This window comes from Magallana gigas, chromosome 7, assembly GCF_963853765.1.
Source record: "Magallana gigas chromosome 7, xbMagGiga1.1, whole genome shotgun sequence".
Lineage (NCBI taxonomy): Eukaryota > Metazoa > Mollusca > Bivalvia > Ostreida > Ostreidae > Magallana > Magallana gigas.
In genome coordinates, this window is record NC_088859.1 from 50,532,209 (window position 1) to 50,551,584 (window position 19,376).

The following is a 19,376-nucleotide window of genomic DNA, read 5'->3' on the forward strand; positions in this document are numbered from 1 at the left end:
TTTAAAAAATAACTTATCAAAGCGGGCTTTTTCCCACATTATTGTTGTCTGTAAATTGTAACCATGCCTTGATATTACCATCAGGTACCTGTCGCCGCATCATCCACATCAAATTAGGGCCCTAATAGGTTTTCGTTCACTAATTGACGGAGATGTCACGGCGGGGGACCACAAGCTATACCTGGTTTGAATTTATGATAATCACTGTACCCGGTCATGCACGCTTGAAAAAAGAATATATTTTTTATCCATGGGATTGAAATTATGGGCTTTAGTTTTCTACCTTTATTTCTACGTCTTTTCACTATGACGGTCGCCGATAGCCATTATACAAGGACATACGTTATATCTTTCAAATATATTTATTTATTGATTACTCTATATAAATTCTTCATGAAGTCTATATTCAGAGTGAACATGATTAATATTTCGAAAATTATTTTATATTTTGCTTATCTAAGTTGTAACTATGCCTCAAAAGAGGGTACACTATTCTTAAAATGGGTCTCCAAAACCATCCATTCGCACGATATATTTTTGTCTTTGTCTATGGAGGTACATTGAAGTTATATTTTCATTGAAAAATATATGTATAATTTTGATTTAAGACAAACATTTTTTTCGACCCCTACCCTACTTCTAAAAAAGAATTTGCTTTGATTTATGCTTATAGAGTAATAAAAACATTGCGACTGTTGAAGTAAAAAAAATCCGGATATTTTAGAGTTATCAAACATTGTTGAGGATCGGAGGTCGTTAAGAAACCAATTGTTAGCTCTCCATTAAAAAAAAGCACCATTATTTAACACAAGGTGAAAGCTTAATAAAGTTATTGTCCGGCACAAATTTCAGTATAATTGTAATTCGGGCGATAAAATGTAGTTGCCTGATGTAAATTTTTGGCGTCTTTATTATTTAGGTAGTTGTCCCCTCCTTGAACTTCTTTTGAATACGTACTCAATCATTAATGAACTGAAAGAGGTGTTTTTCTGTTATGATAAATGGTGTCTTTTGAATACCCAGAATATACCTGTGAACTAAAGTAAATTAGACATTTTGAGACAGTCTAGTGCTGTGGACACTTCACGATGAACACGTTGCTTGTTTGTAAATGTATGCTGGTAATAGTGGCTGGTTGGTTTGTCTGTGGGTCTGACAGTTACAGTTTGTTTCACTCACGCCTCGCAGAGTACCAGAGAACAGTGGATCAAGATGTGAGTATCGGGGGAGGGGGGTCTTTGAAGTCTTTGAATGCTCAATATTTTCGGAGACCTTGAAATCCATTCCATTAGATATACTGTAAGTCATTCAATTTTGCAGGATATTTGGCAGTTCATGGGAATCACAAGGGAGGAGTTCAAAAAAGGTAGAATATCGTTGATGTACAATAAGCTGTCAATCTACAATAAGTCTGCAATTCATATATAGAAACTTTGAAATGATATTGATAAAGAAAACGTCAAACAAAAACAAAGAATACTATTTACACTACAATGGTCTCAGTCTACATCTGTCTGTTTATTGTTAGAACATAGGGACCTGACGCCCACAACAATGGAGAAAATTATCACCGAGATCAAACAATTGACAACAAATCTCCGAAATTATCTACTGTATAAGGAAAAAGGTATGTAATAATTTTCAATCCTTCAGATTACTTTAAAAACTGTATTTTCAGGAATTGTATTTTCTTAAAGTCATTATGCTCAATCTTAATTTTTAAAAAATGAAAAAAGTGAAAAAAATATTCCGTTGAAAAAAGGTTAAATCGGATAAAAGAGTTTTAATAACAACTAAAATCAGGGGTTTTTTTATTTTCGAGATTATCCTTGCATTTGATGTAACGTTATAAAGCAAGAGACATGTTGCGCAAGATATGAGCATGCCGATACTTATAAAAATACTGCACAGAATATTGTAATTATATGTCTGCGAATGTTGAAAACCTGAAAGCATTTGAACCATATACTAGAATCAAATTGATACACAAGCTTTATGCTAACATTAAAAAGCTGCAAATAAACGGGAAGTATTTAAGAAATAAAGTACAAGTTTTCGTGAATGTTGCAGAATAACCTCCGAGGTCGAGAAATGTTGTTTTGAAATATAAAAGCTGAGGCGTTAGCCGAGGCTTTTATATTTCAATCAACATTTCGAGACCGAGGATCAACTTATTATTAAATGGCGATAACCTAAATTATTGAGATGATTTCTATGAACAATGTCTTCATTTAATCATTGAGATGATTACAATAAACAATGTCTACATTTACTCATTGAGATGATTACTGTAAACAATGTATTCATTTACTCATTGTGATGATTACTGTAAACAATGTCTACATTTACTCATTGAGATGATTACTGTAAACAATGTTACATTTACTCATTCAGTTGATTACTATAAACAATGTCTACATTTACTCGTTGAGATGATTACTGTAAACAATGTCTACATTTACTCATTGAGATAATTACTATAAACAATGTATTCATTTACTCATTGAGATGATGACTGTAAACAATGTTACATTTACTCATTGAGATGATTACTGTAAACAATGTCTACATTTACTCATTGAGATGATTACTATAAACAATGTCTACATTTACTCATTGAGATGATTACTGTAAACAATGTCTACATTTACTCATTGAGATGATTACTGTAAACAATGTTACATTTACTCATTCAGTTGATTACTATAAACAATGTCTACATTTACTCATTGAGATGATTACTGTAAACAATGTCTACATTTACTCATTGAGATAATTACTATAAACAATGTATTCATTTACTCATTGAGATGATGACTGTAAACAATGTTACATTTACTGATTCAGTTGATTACTATAAACAATGTCTACATTTACTCATTGAGATGATTACTGTAAACAATGTCTACATTTACTCATTGAGATAAATACTATAGATAATGTATTCATTTACTCATTGAGATGATTACTGTAAACAATGTTACATTTACTCATTGAGATGATTACTGTAAACAATGTTACATTTACTCATTGAGATGATTACTGTAAACAATGTCTACATTTACTCATTGAGATGATTACTGTAAACAATGTCTACATTTACTCGTTGAGATGATCACTATAAACAATGTCTACATTTATTCATTGAGATGATTACTGTAAACAATGTCTACATTTACTCATTGAGATGATTACTGTAAACAATGTGTACATTTACTCGTTGAGATGATCACTATAAACAATGTCTACATTTACTCATTGAGATGATTACTGTAAACAATGTCTACATTTACTCGTTGAGATGATTACTGTAAACAATGTCTACATTTACTCATTGAGATAATTACTATAAACAATGTATTCATTTACTCATTGAGATGATGACTGTAAACAATGTTACATTTACTCATTGAGATAAATACTATAGATAATGTATTCATTTACTCATTGAGATGATTACTGTAAACAATGTTACATTTACTCATTGAGATGATTACTGTAAACAATGTTACATTTACTCATTGAGATGATTACTGTAAACAATGTCTACATTTACTCATTGAGATGATTACTGTAAACAATGTCTACATTTACTCATTGAGATGATTACTGTAAACAATGTCTACATTTACTCATTGAGATGATTACTGTAAACAATGCCTACATTTACTAACACAAATCATTTTAAGAAACAAAATTGCACTGAAAATGAAATTGAATAATTTTGTTATAAATAATATAACAGCGTAGAGAAAAAAACTTATTACATTTTTATTGTCCAAGCAATGTAATCGATGAAAATGTATGTTACATGTACAATGTATAAAGGGGAATAACTGTTAGCCAATAAAACTTATACAATTTTAGTATCCCACAATGTACATTTTTTTCTAAATTGGATTTTGTTAAGATTTTGAAAAGTGTGACCAGTTTGGTACTATTTTTATTGAATACAATAGATATACTAGTATTTAATTCACATTAATTGAAAAACCTCACGGGCCTTTCGCCATAGTTTTTTTAAATCTTGCCAGATCGTTCATGATTTTTGTCGATAGTCTAAAGATAACGTTGGATACATATGTAATTATGTTACCTTAAAGGGGAAATATTTTGACTCTGATGTTGATGGGAATTGTGATTATTAATATCAAATCCTAAATATATAATTTCTTTTCTTGGAATGCAAAAAAAGAAATGATATCGATGTTACTTCAAATATTAATATGTAGTTTATTTACTGATGTTTATGTGTCTGATTTTAAATTTAAATTGGGTTAAACGGTTGAAGATAGCTCAGTACAACAATAAGGAAATTGACTTTTCTTTTTATCTTTAGTCTACAAGTCCGAAATTATCCAACGAGAAAATGGAAATGATGATCTTGTTGACATTGGTGATATTGTCGAGAAAGACCTAAACCACCTGACTAAATCTCTGGGTATCTCGCAGGGAATTCGTAAGTGTTAATTCTCTTCACAATAGAACAACAACTGTAAAAGATTGAATCAATACTCACTTATCTTGGATACATTACATTACTAACGTATAACAAAGGCAATAAGTGATATTTCATACAGACTCTGACAAAGCTACATATGTATATATTCCAGTATAATACTGTTTTGGTAACGAATATATCAAACGTTTTCTAAATCTATAATGGTTCTGAGCCAAACTCTTTTCAGGTCAATAAACTTAAATCGTGTAAAAACTATGTATTGTATGAATATATTACTCTTTTCAGGTCAATAAACTTAAATCGTGTAAAAACTATGTATTGTATGAACATATTACTCTTTTCAGGTCAATAAACTTAAATCGTGTAAAAACTATGTATTGTATGAATATATTACTCTTTTCAGGTCAATAAACTTAAATCGTGTAAAAACTATGTATTGTATGAATATATTACTCTTTTCAGGTCAATAAACTTAAATCGTGTAAAAACTATGTATTGTATGAATATATTACTCTTTTCAGGTCAATAAACTTAAATCGTGTAAAAACTATGTATTGTATGAATATATTACTCTTTTCAGGTCAATAAACTTAAATTTTGTAAAAACTATGTATTGTATGAATATATTACTCTTTTCAGGTCAATAAACTTAAATTTTGTAAAAAAAATATGTATTGTATGAATATATTACTCTTTTCCGGTCAATAAACTTAAATCGTGTTAAAACTATGAATTGTATGATTATATTACTCTTTTCAGGTCAATAAACTTAAATCGTGTTAAAACTATGAATTGTATGATTATATTACTCTTTTCAGGTCAATAAACTTAAATCGTGTAAAAACTATGTATTGTATGAATATATATATATATATATATATAAATATATATATATATATATAAATATATATATATATATATATATATATATATATATATATATATATATATATATATATGTTTTGTTTGTACTGTGATTGAAGTACCCGGTAAAACATATCATTGGTTGAATTCAAGTGGTTTATAGAATATTGGGCTTAGAATAGGTCTTATTTGGAAAGGCTTACTTTATATAACTCGTAAACATTACAATTTCAATTTATTCAAAATTTGTTCAGCGACGTTAACAATTCTTTAAAAGGAGAAGCGTATTTGATCTTATACTACATGTAGTAGTATGAATATGAGAGGTCGGTGATAACATAATCAGAAAATATTTATTGCTATACCAGATATGAAGTTGATTTTTATGGTAAAACATTTAATCTGGCTCTAATTGTTTTAAGAAAAAAAACTATCCCAGTAAGATGTTGATTTTATGTAGCCATTTTATGTTTTGTTCAAATTTATTATAGGTATGTGCCGTATTCTGTCGTAATGCATGCCCACAAATTACGTCGCAGTTCTTTTTCTCAAATGAATCGTTTTATTTTTTTCAATTATTTTTTAAGATAATGCAGACTTGTATAAACAGCCTGAATATGTGCAGAATTGCCTAGATGGTAATGTATAAACGCTTTCAGATTTCATTGATTCATAAAAAGAATGTAATGGCAATGTATCATGGTTATATCTATCCAAGATAACAAAATAAAATCTCTTTGATTTATGTTGATGAAGGGTATGTCACAGGATATCCCTTAAATAAAACCAGATTTATCAGAACTTTTGAATTAGAAGAAAAATTTACTTTGTTATTAATATTTCCACCCACGCAGGTCAACTATAAAGTTGTGTATAGTTTTTAACACCGTTACTTTTTATGTTAAGAAAATTATATCAAAATATTTCTTTTAATGTTCTAAATGTATACTAATATATATATATATATATATATATATATATATATATATATATATATATATATATATATATATATATATATATATATATTTTTTAATTTATTTTATTTTTTATTTTTTCTTCAGAAATAGACACAAATTTGGACACCAACGAGAAGAAATACATGTTCGTGTCGTGTGCTGTTCTGATTTTTAACAAAACGGAGGATACCCTTAACAACAAAGGTAAGTTCAAACGCTTTGAAACTTTCTATTCAAGCTAAAACTTAATTAGATTCGCAATGAGAAAAGGCTTTCACAATTCAATATTTTGAGCTTTTTTTATACGAAACTTTTTTTTCTTTCGATCAGTTTTTGATGATTCCTTGGACAGTTTTATCAACATATTTGAAGATTACATCAAATCGATGACGTCATTTGTTCAACTTTTTCATGGATATACAGAAGGTAAGAGTTTTGAAATAATATATGCTATCTTGGTCTGAAAATCTAACTTTTTAAAGGGACAAATAAATTTTGTAATATTAAAAAATTCAGACCAAAGCCTATGGCCGTATATTGTCTGTGTTTCATCTGTTCATCTTTTCATTCCCTTGTTCAAATTATCTTGCAGAGACCGGGACAAAATACATGAAGCGGAATATGGGTAATTACATGTTAATGTATCTAAGCTGTGTAATCGTAAAATATGTACGATATGTTTCATTTAAATTCTTTACTTATATATATATATATATATATATATATATATATATATATATATATATATATATATATATATATGGCTTAGAAATTGCCTTTATCTATACACATTTTTTTCACTCGTGTCGTATTTATCAAGATGTCATCAATATATCCACGAGAAATAGAATTTGGTTTTTAGTATTAACTAATTTCAATCATTTCTCTCTTGTAGACACAAAGATGCTTTTGAAGAACTTGACAAGAGATTTAGAAGCGCTTGGTCAGCTTGTTGGTTCACAATAAGCAGCTGGACAAACAGTCGAGATCTCGTTTGTCCAGAAGACAGTTTTCTTACATATACTTGTATTTCATGTAGTAAATAAACTCAACGTAGAATGCAGCTTTTTGGGTTTTTTACCTCCTTTTTCTTCTCATTTTTAGTGTGTTCATCACGAGTATGATTTTTGACGTGCTTTTAATACGTTACATACATCATAATGATTAACTAAATCGTTTTATTTTACTCTAAGTTGGAGATGCGTCGGTATACGTTGACGTCCGTGCCGTAGGGTTAACGTCGACTTCTGAGTCCAACGCAACTTTGCAAACACAGGAAGCAGTGAATGATCCGTCGTTGAAAGAAGTTTAATAGTTCTAATAACACCGCCAAGATCTTGACAGAACAGACAATTTTGATTGGAAAATAATTTATGACGTAAAGTCGAATCTCAACTTCTTCTTGGCGGCGGCAAAGACAATTCTCTTCCTAGCGAGTACCGTAGTTCACTTGTTTGTATATTACTATTTTCCCAACAAAGGGATTTTGCTATCAACATTTTTTTTTCGAGCTTTGTTGGAAAGACGTAAGAAGATGCGATTATGATAAAATGTACCTGTATTCTTGCTAACCTTTCCAAGCGACGGTGCGTACCTTCAATCGGGGGGGGGGGGGGGGGGTGCATTATCCGCCGTCACATTGGTCAAGTAAATCTATAAACTAGTGTATCTTTTTCCCTTATATTATTTCTCAAAATTTTGAATTTTTTTGTTTTAATCTGAAATGCTTTTATTCGGATGCCAAAATACGACAGTTAATTCTTTCTTTCTTTTTTTTTCTTCTTTTATTTAGGTGACCTTTTCTGTATTTAAATTGTTTTCTTGTATTTTAATCAACACGTTCCCTTCGAAAAACCTCCTCCTGAATATGAGCTGTGTCTATAATGCTTCATTGGTCATCTGAGTATATATAAAAGTACATCAAAGGTAATACTTTATATGACATTTAATCAAAACAATTCTGAGAACACACAGCAAATAGCAGGAAACAGAAAATGTACACATAAAAATCGATGTTAAACTTGCTTTGCATAATGTCTTTTGGAAATGAGACATTTCAAAACACTAATGACAGATATTCAAAACTTGAAAACATATTCATGTATATCTGTACATGTCTTTTAACGATCAGCGCTCCCCTGAATCCACCAGTGCCAGTCCAGCAAAAAAAAGAGGTTTTACGGGAGATCACTTTTGATCTAATCATTCTCTTTACCTAATCTTGTCCTTCGAAAGCGAGGCTTGCCACAAGAAATACGATACAGAGGCAGATGCAGATGATACAGCAGTCGCCGCCCGTGCGTGGCTTTGTGGACACTCTCCTTTTCCTGTAATAAAGCGATAAATAAAAACATTTCTAAGAAAATCAGCAAGCAAAAAAACATGATTAGTTACTGGTATGATAATAAACGGAGGAGAAACAAAAACAATCCCAAACAAAGAAACACTTAGGATATCCAATCTTCTCTAATGTGAACTTTGTATTTTTTTGTCACTGCATGTTCCATGGTGCTATCCGGATAATACTTTGGTCATGCCATAGATTATATACCTTACATACCATCCGTATTTAAGCGCTGATCGGAATTTTATCCGGGGGAGGGGGGGGGGGGGGCTGTACGAAAATCAAACTCCGTTTAAAAATGTTATTTTCATTAAACCGTCAGCAGTCTCAACTTCATTTAAACGTATTGTTATTGATTTCTTTGATTTGGTTGGTCGTCAAGAGCTTGGATTGCTGCAGGTCTGTAGCTCCCGGTCTGAAAAAATTCGGATGGACGAATGGGAGCTACAGTGCCTCCCATAGTAAAAAACTGCAATTTACGGCGCACAAAAAATTGCGCTAGTTTTGGACTGATTAACCTAATTTTCACTCAAATTCTGTTTAAACAATTAGTACCATTAAATTCTTCAGACAAATTACTACTGATATTGTTACTTTACTTGCCTCAGACTTTCTTTGAAACAAGGTAACCGACCTCGGAAAATGAAGTATGTTAATTTACGTCGAGATCGAGAGTCGCCATATTTACATGTAAACAAACTGCACCACTTCACTTTACAGGGCTGGTGATGGTGTTTAAAAGAATATCAGAGGCAAGTGAAGTGACGATATTTGTAGTAAATTGTCCGATAATTTTTTTGGAATCAAATATTTGTACAGAATATGTTCGGAAATGAGATTAATCAGTCCAAAACAAGCGCAATTTTTTGTGCGCCGTAAATTGCAGTTTTTTACTATGGGAGGCACTAGTACTGTAGCTCCCAGGTCGTCCATCCGAATTTTTTCAGACCGGGAGCTACAGACCTACAGCTAGAGCTTGGACTGATCATATATGGCATGTCAAACATTGCAACAATATCTTGTATGATCTTTCATTTTTGTTGTATGATTTTCGTTTCTATTGCATAATTTTCCTTTGGCAGCTAGTGTAAAAGTTCCATCCGTATTGTTTATGTTTTCATTTACCAGTAATTCTATAATTTTGATTTGATTTGCAGAATTTTTCATTTTGCGTTTTGTAGTCTTTTTTTTTAATTATACCATAAATGTTTGGGTTTTGGGGGGGGGGGGGGGTTTCAGGTACGTTAGGTTTGATCCTTTTTTAAATATTTTATTTTTTTTTCATTTTATCTATTTATTTATATTTTTTTTTTCGTTGGGAAGAATTTCATTGGTTTGAGTACATCAATGTAAATAGGTTTCAAATGATAAGCTCCAATTACAAAAAATGATAAATATGTCTATTTATTAATATACTTATGAATATGGGGACGTTTATGTACTTCATTACGTTTGTGGGTGCGATTTGACAAAGTTTGTCATGGTTGAAAAGAGAAGTCCTTCATTCTAAATTGCTTATAAAAATCATCAAGATATTTTCTCAAACAATATACACAAAGTAGAATATATACATGTATCTGTTCCTTTAAGAGTAAGAAGACCATGTAGGTCATCAAAACAACTTTCATCACGTTTTATTTTGGCCGGTGAAATCTCTAGAATAAAAACTGTACAATTGAAATAATTAACCCACAAAATTAATATCATTCATATATATATGATGGCCGAGGTCTTACTGAGTCGATGTTCCAGTTATGGAATTGGCCCATTTAATTTGCTGATGATGTTGTTTTGGGACCATTGCGAAATATCGTTCAGTTCAGAGACCGTAAATCACGGGGCTCCATTCTCCGCCACTCGACTAGATCATTTACATCGGGCTTGTTTCGACAGTTCGATCTATATTTAAATTATGGTGGTCAATCCCAGGGTTCCGACACAACGTTCCGGGATTTATGGCTTGATTTACTCGCGCTCCGTGGGGACATTTCTGTAATGGCACCGGAGGACTTGGAGAGGAGACCCTTAAGATGATCTGTTGGTTCTTGGATGAGAAATGATATTGTGCAATATAATCTGTCATTTGCATTCATACGAGTCTACAAGCCATTGTACGGGGACCACGTCTAATGCAAAGTAGAACCAAATCTCGGAGTTAACGACCCACTGCATGCAGATTATAGATCACATTTCTGTTCAACCAGAGAACAAAACACCGAAAACAAGCTAATTTACGAGACTATCTCCCTTTAATGGGAGAAACTGATCCAACTCCATGTCAGAAGAATTACTGAGATATAAGTATGTATGTTTGTGATTCAAACAAATATACATGTAGCTACCACAATGACTCCCCCTCTTATACCATATGGTTCGGCCAGTAACCTTCCTCTAGGAAACCTTGATAGTCAAATTGTATTCCATGGTTTATAGTAATTACATAGAATGGTTAGGCATTCATCAAAGACAGAGAGGTGTTTTGAGGTCAAAAACCAAAAGAATGTTGTAGTTCGCTCGGACCGGAACACGTAATAATGGTGAATAACGGATACATAAATAATTCATGTCCACAACGTCAAAATAATCTGTATACATGAATAACTACAAACCGGTTTGTAGTCACTTGATAAAAGAGGGGGAGAGGCATTTCAGCTCATTTATAATTATAACAAGAGCAGTAGAATTTCACTCGTATAGACTTTTCTGCATTTTCAGACAGAACATCTTTATCTGTGTTTCTTTTGTTCTACTGCACTTGGCATGCTTTTAACTCATTAGTTCATTTTTCAAAGGCTCTGATAAATTTCAACATAGTCAGTTGTCTTAATAGGCGCAGTGTTGTAATCCTTTTTCTCAGAGATGGGAAGAAGACCGTTATTAATTTTCTATCTGAACAACTTCCTTTAATATTTTTGTTCATGTTTCATTGAATGATCTCGTGTCCAATGGATTGCGTTCTTAGCTCTATGATCATTGCCCCTTTTTCTTTCGCCCTACTATCATGAAAAAAGATATCACGATGCATATAATGAGAATGGGACTTAAGGAAATTTACTTGTTGCTTTTCGTAATCTTCAGTTCATGTATTAACTGTGTAGTATTTCGTTAAATAGATTTATATTCTTAAAAATTAAAAGAGACCAATTAAAGTTTAACTGTCAGACATTCAACGGTTATTCCATAAAAATCAAAGTCAATAAAGCCAAGTAAAATTATCTATACCGGACATCGATAATGGTTCAATTCTCCAATATCTAATTTTAAGTTTAGATCAGTAATACGTGTATGTATTAAATAACAGTAATTCAGACAAGTTAGTTTTTCAGTGCATCGATCTGGTAAGCTATAACCGTGTAACTGTCGGACATCTTACAGTAAGTTATGTACCACTAGTCTAATGGTTTGTCCGTCAGATACTAGTATCTGTCAGTAGGTCATAGTATAATATTTCTATTGTCATAAATCTATCGGTATTTCATGGACTGTAAACATCAAGTTCAGTAAACCAGTCCCGTGATAAATTAATTATCAGGTATCTTTCTGTAAATCATACCAATAATAGTGTAATTGTCAGATATCTTCCAATAAATCATGCCAAAAATAGTTAAATCGTGAGATATCTTTCAGTAAATCATGCCAATAATAGTTTAATCGTGAGATATTTTTCTGTAAAATATACCAATAATAGTTTAATTGTCAGATATCTCTTAGCAAATTATACCAATGATAGTTTAATTGTCAGATATCCTCCAGTAAATCATACCAATAATAGTTAAATCGTGAGATATCTTTCAGTAAATCATACCAATGATAGTTTAATCGTGAGATATCTTTCTGAAAATCATACCAAAAATAGTTAAATCGTGAGATATCTCTCAGTAAATTACACCAATAATAGTTTAGTTGTCAGATATCTCTCAGTAAATCATGCCAATAATAGTTTAATTGTCAGATATCTCTCAGTAAATCATGCCAATAATAGTTTAATCGTCAAATATGTTATGAAGTTGGTACTAGGCGTACAAAAATAAAATTGTTGTTCGATATCTTTTCTTTAGTCATACCAGCGATTTTCTGATTATTGAGCATGACCAGCAATGACTTACACTGTATATGTGTGTCAGATATCTTTAGTAAGACAATCAGGAATCTACAATATCGTCAGATATATAGCATCAAGTCAAACCAGTAAAAATTGGTATTCAGATATCTAGATTTGTTAAAGAGGTCCGCAAGTCATACAATTCACACCGAACACGTTTCGTTTGCTAGATATTTATCGCATTTAGTCTAAGTTATTGAGGCAGTCAATTGACTGTTCTTTCTGTATTTAGTGTGGTTTTTCCGACGAATTGATTGTTGTACCTATATATGCATACAACATTCATGTAGGCAATAAGATTATTGACCTAGAGTGTTTTTGTCGTTGAACAATTAATTCAATTATCAACTCGTACGTTGCATACATGTCACATGACTGGGTAAAGTAGTTTTCATTTGCTGAAATTCATTGAGTCATGCGCAGATCTCTGCTGTAAGACATCTAACACCTTTGCAGAAAATGTATCAGATTAAAAAAAGCTAATTCTAATGACGTTGCCGGTTATTTGGTCAACATACATATATATCAGTCGTTGTCATAAGTTGCATTTAGTCCCTCTACAGTCCCTCTTTGTCTAATAACATTCACAGGAGACCATTTAATTCCGACGTTGAAAAATATAAACATTATGGTTGCGATCCGTCGGAAATTTTCAGAGCTTTATACAGCTGAAATACTTTACCTCTGAAACTCTTCCAAGCCCTCCACGTGAGACATTTTGGGTGTGATGCTTTCCCGAACTTTGCCGGGGTTACTTGCCCTTGAGTCCCGGCGGTGCCGCGTGGAGGCGGCGGCTGTGGCTGAGGCGACACTCATAGTCAGTGTCACGTGTATAATTGTACTCACAAGTTGTTCTTACACGAGAAACAAACACAGCAAACGACGTAAGATTCCATGAAAAGCCCCTGGAATTATGATAACTTTAACACACACGCAGATTCACAGTAAAGCTTTATTCCATTAGCTGAGCCCACAAACAAAGTGTCTTGGAGTTCACTCAGCTGTTCAACAAGTTTTTTTTATATTTACTGCACCCTTTTCCCGTTAATTGTTAAAACACTCTATAAAGAGCCCGGATCATCTTTAGCCTCTGCTCGTCCTGACAACGTACAAATCAATGGTAGCTGTATAATGCTGCCCGAGCAAACGAGAGTCAGAAAGATTCCCGTAGTAAATGGATTTGAACTGCAGACGCAAGGGACATACTTATAAACCTGCCCTCCTCTCTCTGGACCTTACATCACATTGATGTGGTGCCGTAACGCTTATTACTTAAACTTTAAATTTAGGGAGGTTTGTAGCCGTCTTTGTTGAATGATTGTTCGACGAAAAAGTATCTTAGGAACTTCTTAATAATATATAATGGTGTGCTCAACTTGTTAAACAGATACCATATCCTTTTACTTCACCGTTTTATATATGAGAATCTAATTAATTAATTTTTTGTAATTTTAATAAAAGCTACAGGTAACTTTTTGATCTTTTTGATGATGATCTTGGAGGGGTTTTTTAAAGATCTTTTTTGTGATTTTGTATCGACGGTTGATTGCTTGAATACTTGATTGATTATGAATTACATTGATAGATTGGTTGATAAATTCTTTAATCCTTATAAGTCCTTTATGTTACAATGTACGTTATCATAATTTGTGATATCAAATCATCTACATCACTGAAAAACGCACTTATATAGTGAACAAGTCTAAGCTTAGTGCCTCTTATATCTTCAATAACCGTTTGGTTTTTTTCGGTATTAGTATAATCACAAAACTGAGGTGTTTTTTTATCATATTAACCAATTTTATAACAAGATGTACAACAAGATGTACAATTAGATGAGTTTGTTTTGGATATAAAGCGCTTAATGAGCGGATCATCCCTCAGATCTTCATAGGTCGCGGCTCTATAACATAAAAACCAATTAATGCAGTAACAAGATTTACACTTCAACCTGAATTAACATCTAATTTTCTTCCCATTACCAAGCATGTTTACTAAAAACCCCATTGGACGGTCGCGTGAACTATCCCTCCAGATTGGACGGTCGCGTGAACTATCCCTCCAGCGAATCAACATGGTATAGGTCGGTTTACTCAGATCCTTCTCATATTTCACGGTGAGTGCATGTAAAGATTGAATCAGGGCTTGAAATCCCCTGCTACTCTCGTCAGATAGGATCCGATTATCCGAGGTTTACTCCCTCTGTTAACACAAACCGCGCTCCGTGTGTTTCCCGATTGATTCTTGGTTTCTAGGGACTGCTTCGGAACTCCTTGGACTAGAACAGACCCTCGAGTGAATTGATTTCGTAATCTTACCGCTACTCGCAATGATACTTAATTTCAATAAAATTCAGTTTTGGTGCAAAATGATTTATTCCTCTGTGTTTGGCTTGTAAAACATATTCGGTGAGATGAAGGGTTAATATTTGATGTCAGTATGAGCGGTTGTTTGTATCCTTCGTGCCAAAATCTCAAGAGAAGTAAAAATATTCCCCCTTAATCTTAATTGAAAAGATTTTAAACATTGAGGGGAGGGTTTGTGAATTGAAAACAGTTGTAATTTAGTGCCTCGTTTACTAAGAGTGAGTTCCGCCAAGAGGAGCGTATTCTCTCTGTCAGTCAGATAGGTTTATGATGATGCGATGTCTAAATGTGAAGCTAATCGTTAATATTATGTTAAATGTTTTTGATGGCATCCACGATAACTTCTCTCTTGCGTTAGAGACCCCTACAAGTAATGCCCTGGGAAACTTTAAGTTTCCTATAGATGATTGATTTCTGATATCGTACATCAATTATGCCTGCATAGATATGAAAATAAGGAAAAACCTAATCCAATCCAAAGTAATAACCTGTCTCGGGTCTTCAACGCTCCTCGACTAGGATAGTTCTTCAACGGTTTTAAACTAATACAAGTACTCAGTAAATGTATCGAATAGATGTATTTTTATTATGTAATCATATCTCAAAACCACGGCCAGTGTTGCATGCGCTTACAAGCGTATATAAGACTTAACTTGGATTTCTGATGATTATCTCTTAATTACGAAGAAGTTTTGTTAAGTCTAGAGAAAAAAAACCCCAGGTTTTTAAACTGTAGTATCACGGGATTTGTTTGCTACAGTTACGTGTTGCAATAAGTGCTTTTAATCAGTTTAAAACTAAAAACACAACTTTGACCGAGGACAAAGTCCGAGTACAATACCCGGGTTCTAGTTTTATGAGTTGAATGATTTTAAAATGCTACAAATGTTGAATAACATTGAATACGTGTACATGATATCTATTTTAATCACTTTGTAATTTCTATAAGAACAATTATATTATGAGAAAACAATGCAAGCGCCTCAGTTCCATGGTTGACCAGCGTATAGGTATAATCAGCAATAGTAGAACCATTCTCGAAAAATTCAGTCAAATCTAAACTGTTTCTTCCTAAAACAATTGGTTAAAAGTCGGAATTATGTAATGACAAAATGCATTTGTTCAATTGATAGGATTTATTGGATAAATAGAAAATACATCTATATTGACCATTGTCATTTCTTTTTTTCCCTTCACTATAATTCAAATATCGTTTTCTGGTAAAATATTTAAAAAGACTTCTGTCGCTCCGGTGTACGTACTAGACAATTAACATAAGACAATATGTCTCAATTAATTCGTGAGAGTCTTGAAAGATTACGGAACTACTTACTAAGATTTTGCCATTTCAACCAAACCCGATTCTCATAACTCAGAGCGAGAAATCAATGCTGGGGGACTGGGAGAAATTTGTTCTGATCAGCTGATGACGGGACTAAGTTACAATGTAGTCAATTACCAGATTGATTTCTCATTCCAAGAAGACTGCCACGGCTACACGTGTACATCTTCTTTAACCAAATCAGTTTCAACAGTAGAAAGTAGATCATAGCAATGAGGTTGGTTGTTAGCGTGGCTTACGCTTGGTAAACTTTCATCCGGACCTGGTTGGTTTGATAAAAGACAATTTTAAAAGCAGGATTCCGATATAGACACAGATCAAATTGCCATGGAGCAAACAAAACCCTTGCTAGTGATACATTTGTTAAAACCTGTTTAAAAGCTAATTGTTTTTGTATATTTTTCCTAGGATGCTCACTACTTTCAATCCCGCACAATCCATAAAAAAAAGCAATTACTTACAGAAACAACAAGACATTAATATCCTCTGATTCCTTAGTTTCTTAGATCTTTTAAAGCAATAGCCGATGGTGTTGAGTGAACATGGAGTTGTTAAGTACAAGTGTTCTCCTGACTACTCCCACGTTTGTTCTGTTGTCCGAGAAATGACCCCCCCCCCTTTTCCTACGTAACCATTACATCTGAACAGAAAAGGTCCAGACCTTTTTTTTTAAATATTGTTTCCTAAGGTTTGTTAGGATTCAATTATTGCACTTAAGATGTTTTATATCATTTACTTGACTGTTTCAACTGTCTGTAACCCTGCAAATTTGCATATTTTGACCTCTCAGTTACCATGATTTTGAAATCTGACAATTAGTTTCAGGTGTTTGCGACTACTAGCCGCATAGAGAATTCGAATCAAAGACCAACATATAGTTTGACTATCGCTGTCCCCCGTGCGGTGTATATTTTTGGAAACATTTGTTATAAATACCTACAAAAGTCGTGATTTTTCCTGTCTCCAAATCGGAAAAAACTCAACTCGCCGACTCCTCCATATTTTTTGTCAACTCTCTTGCGTTAAAGGTTGTACACGAAGATTTTTATGAACCACTAGTAATTTGTCTAAAACAAAATTAAAGGGGCATGGTCACAATTTTGATTGAGATTTATTTTTCCGTTTTTAATGTTTACAATGCTTCAGTAAGGTATTTCTAATGGTCAACCAAACTTTAAGTGTCTATCGTTGCGTTTTAAGCGAGATACAGAGCTTAATTACAACTCTCTGTTCTGTAAACAAAGCTCATGTCATGTTTTTGTTTACATGTACATTTTGAATATTAGCGTGAAAATTCCAGTTTAAATGAAACTTAAAATAAATATGAAAAACTCTAGTAGCTGTTTATTTATGCTTAAAACGAATTAGAATTAGATAGAAAATTTAGCTTGAAAAAAAACTGTTACTAGCATATTGAACGTATTGAATGTAAACAAAAAAATGCACGATCCTTGTTTACATAAAAAAGAATTGTGAGCTCTGCATGCTGCTTATAACTTTACAACTGACACTCAAATTATAGTTGATTATAAAAAAAAATGCATTTCTAAAGCATTGTAAACAATAAAAAAAAAAAGAAAAAGAAAATTGATTAAAATCATGACCTTGCCCCTGCACGAAATTTTGAAAAATTGACTCTCTGTAGAATATAAGTCATGGATATACGATTATTCTTGATTATTTTCATCAAATAACTACAATATAATTATATTTTTGGACACTTATTAATAATTATATAAATTTAAAACAGAGGGTTTTCCCTAATACCTGAGCTTGATATTTGTTTATTTGTGAATACTGATTCGTATCATGTACTGTTCCCTTGTTACGGTTTGAGAAAAATGAAAAAAAAAAAAAACAAGGTACGAGATCAGTGTTCTACAAAGAAACATTTGGGAACATCTTTGAAAATTGTTCATCATGAGTTACATGCATTGTTTTACAGCTATAGAAATATTTTAAGAACGTGAAAACATCAAAGTCACATGACTACAGTTTTGAGATATTGTTATTCAAGCATCAAGTTAGATGCTTAGTAATTGTTTACAAAATTTACTTAAAGAAAAAAGTGAATTTCTAACTATTTGATGTCGGCTGACTTCATACTCAGGGATGCGGCTGATATCATTACATGTAGTTACGTTGACCTCGTGTGGTTTATAAGCGGTCAGTAAATTCCATATGGGGCGAGAGCGAGATTTTATCTAATCCATTATTTATTTCTTAACCAAACTTTTATTCGCTTTTGAAATTCAATTCAAATTAGTAATTGACATCAATCTATTGAGGTAAAACTGGAGTTTCCTTTACCATTAGTTAAGCACTGCTTTTAATTTCACAGTGATATGCTGCACGAAATGAAATTTTGAAACTCAAACAGAATTACAGAATTATATTATTGAATGTGAAAAAAGTAGGAAAAATAAGTAAAAGGTAAGGACCTGAGGGGTGACCTTGAATCATCATAAAATCTCATTTGTTTGCCCAATCTATAACCTTTGTCCAACTCGGAGAGCACTCTTTTAGGACCCAAATAACAATTTAAGACGAAATTATAAACAAAATCTGAAGGAAGAGAACTTTCCAACAAACATTTAACACTTATTTTTGAATTAAAAAACGATTACATGCCTCGGCATATAAGTTCAGAGCATAAATATTGCAAGTATAAATAAAAAACAATGACAATTTATAGTAGACAATATATACTAACACTGTTACACAATCATTCTCAAATAATCTCATCTCTTAATATCCTCAGACATAACAGAAACCACTTCAAACAAAATCAAAGGCAGAAAGAAGTATAGTGAAACTGGATTTTTGTGTGGTATTGCAAGAAAGGTCCTACCTAAAGCACTGCATGAGTGCTAAAACACTACTTAAAGATTATTAAAGACTACCAGTATAACACTATAGTTTTCTCCTGTCAATTCT

The 19,376-nt window shown here is 32.4% G+C and overlaps 1 protein-coding gene and 1 long non-coding RNA gene across 3 annotated transcripts; one reads left to right on the forward strand and one right to left on the reverse strand.

Annotated features, from left to right (window-relative positions):
- Positions 1-667: 667 nt before the first annotated feature.
- Positions 668-7,349, forward strand: LOC117684470 (uncharacterized). The gene is made up of 9 exons (XM_034456918.2): positions 668-1,214; positions 1,321-1,366; positions 1,529-1,627; positions 4,340-4,459; positions 5,914-5,964; positions 6,391-6,489; positions 6,616-6,711; positions 6,878-6,910; positions 7,181-7,349. Exons 1-9 carry the CDS (start codon positions 1,089-1,091, stop codon positions 7,249-7,251), a joined length of 741 nt encoding a protein of 246 aa, XP_034312809.2. The 5' UTR covers positions 668-1,088; the 3' UTR covers positions 7,252-7,349.
- Positions 7,350-8,215: 866 nt separating this feature from the next.
- On the reverse strand, positions 8,216-15,005 carry LOC136270170 (uncharacterized). Of its 2 annotated transcripts, XR_010707906.1 has the most exons (3): positions 14,714-14,728; positions 13,414-14,634; positions 8,216-8,612 (listed from the first exon to the last, which is right to left on the reverse strand). It is a non-coding gene; the product is annotated as an uncharacterized lncRNA (long non-coding RNA). The 2 variants fall into 2 exon arrangements; XR_010707905.1 differs by having other exon boundaries at positions 13,414-15,005.
- Positions 15,006-19,376: the final 4,371 nt, after the last annotated feature.

What these genes read in the sequence shown, in the direction of transcription:
- LOC117684470 (XM_034456918.2), top strand. Translation starts at nt 1,089, where the DNA reads ATGAACACGTTGCTTGTTTGTAAATGTATGCTGGTAATAGTGGCTGGT. An exon ending in TGTGCAGAATTGCCTAGATG is followed by an intron (nt 5,965 to 6,390) that starts GTAATGTATAAA and finishes TTTTTTCTTCAG; the next exon opens with AAATAGACACAAATTTGGAC. An exon ending in TTTTCATGGATATACAGAAG is followed by an intron (nt 6,712 to 6,877) that starts GTAAGAGTTTTG and finishes ATTATCTTGCAG; the next exon opens with AGACCGGGACAAAATACATG.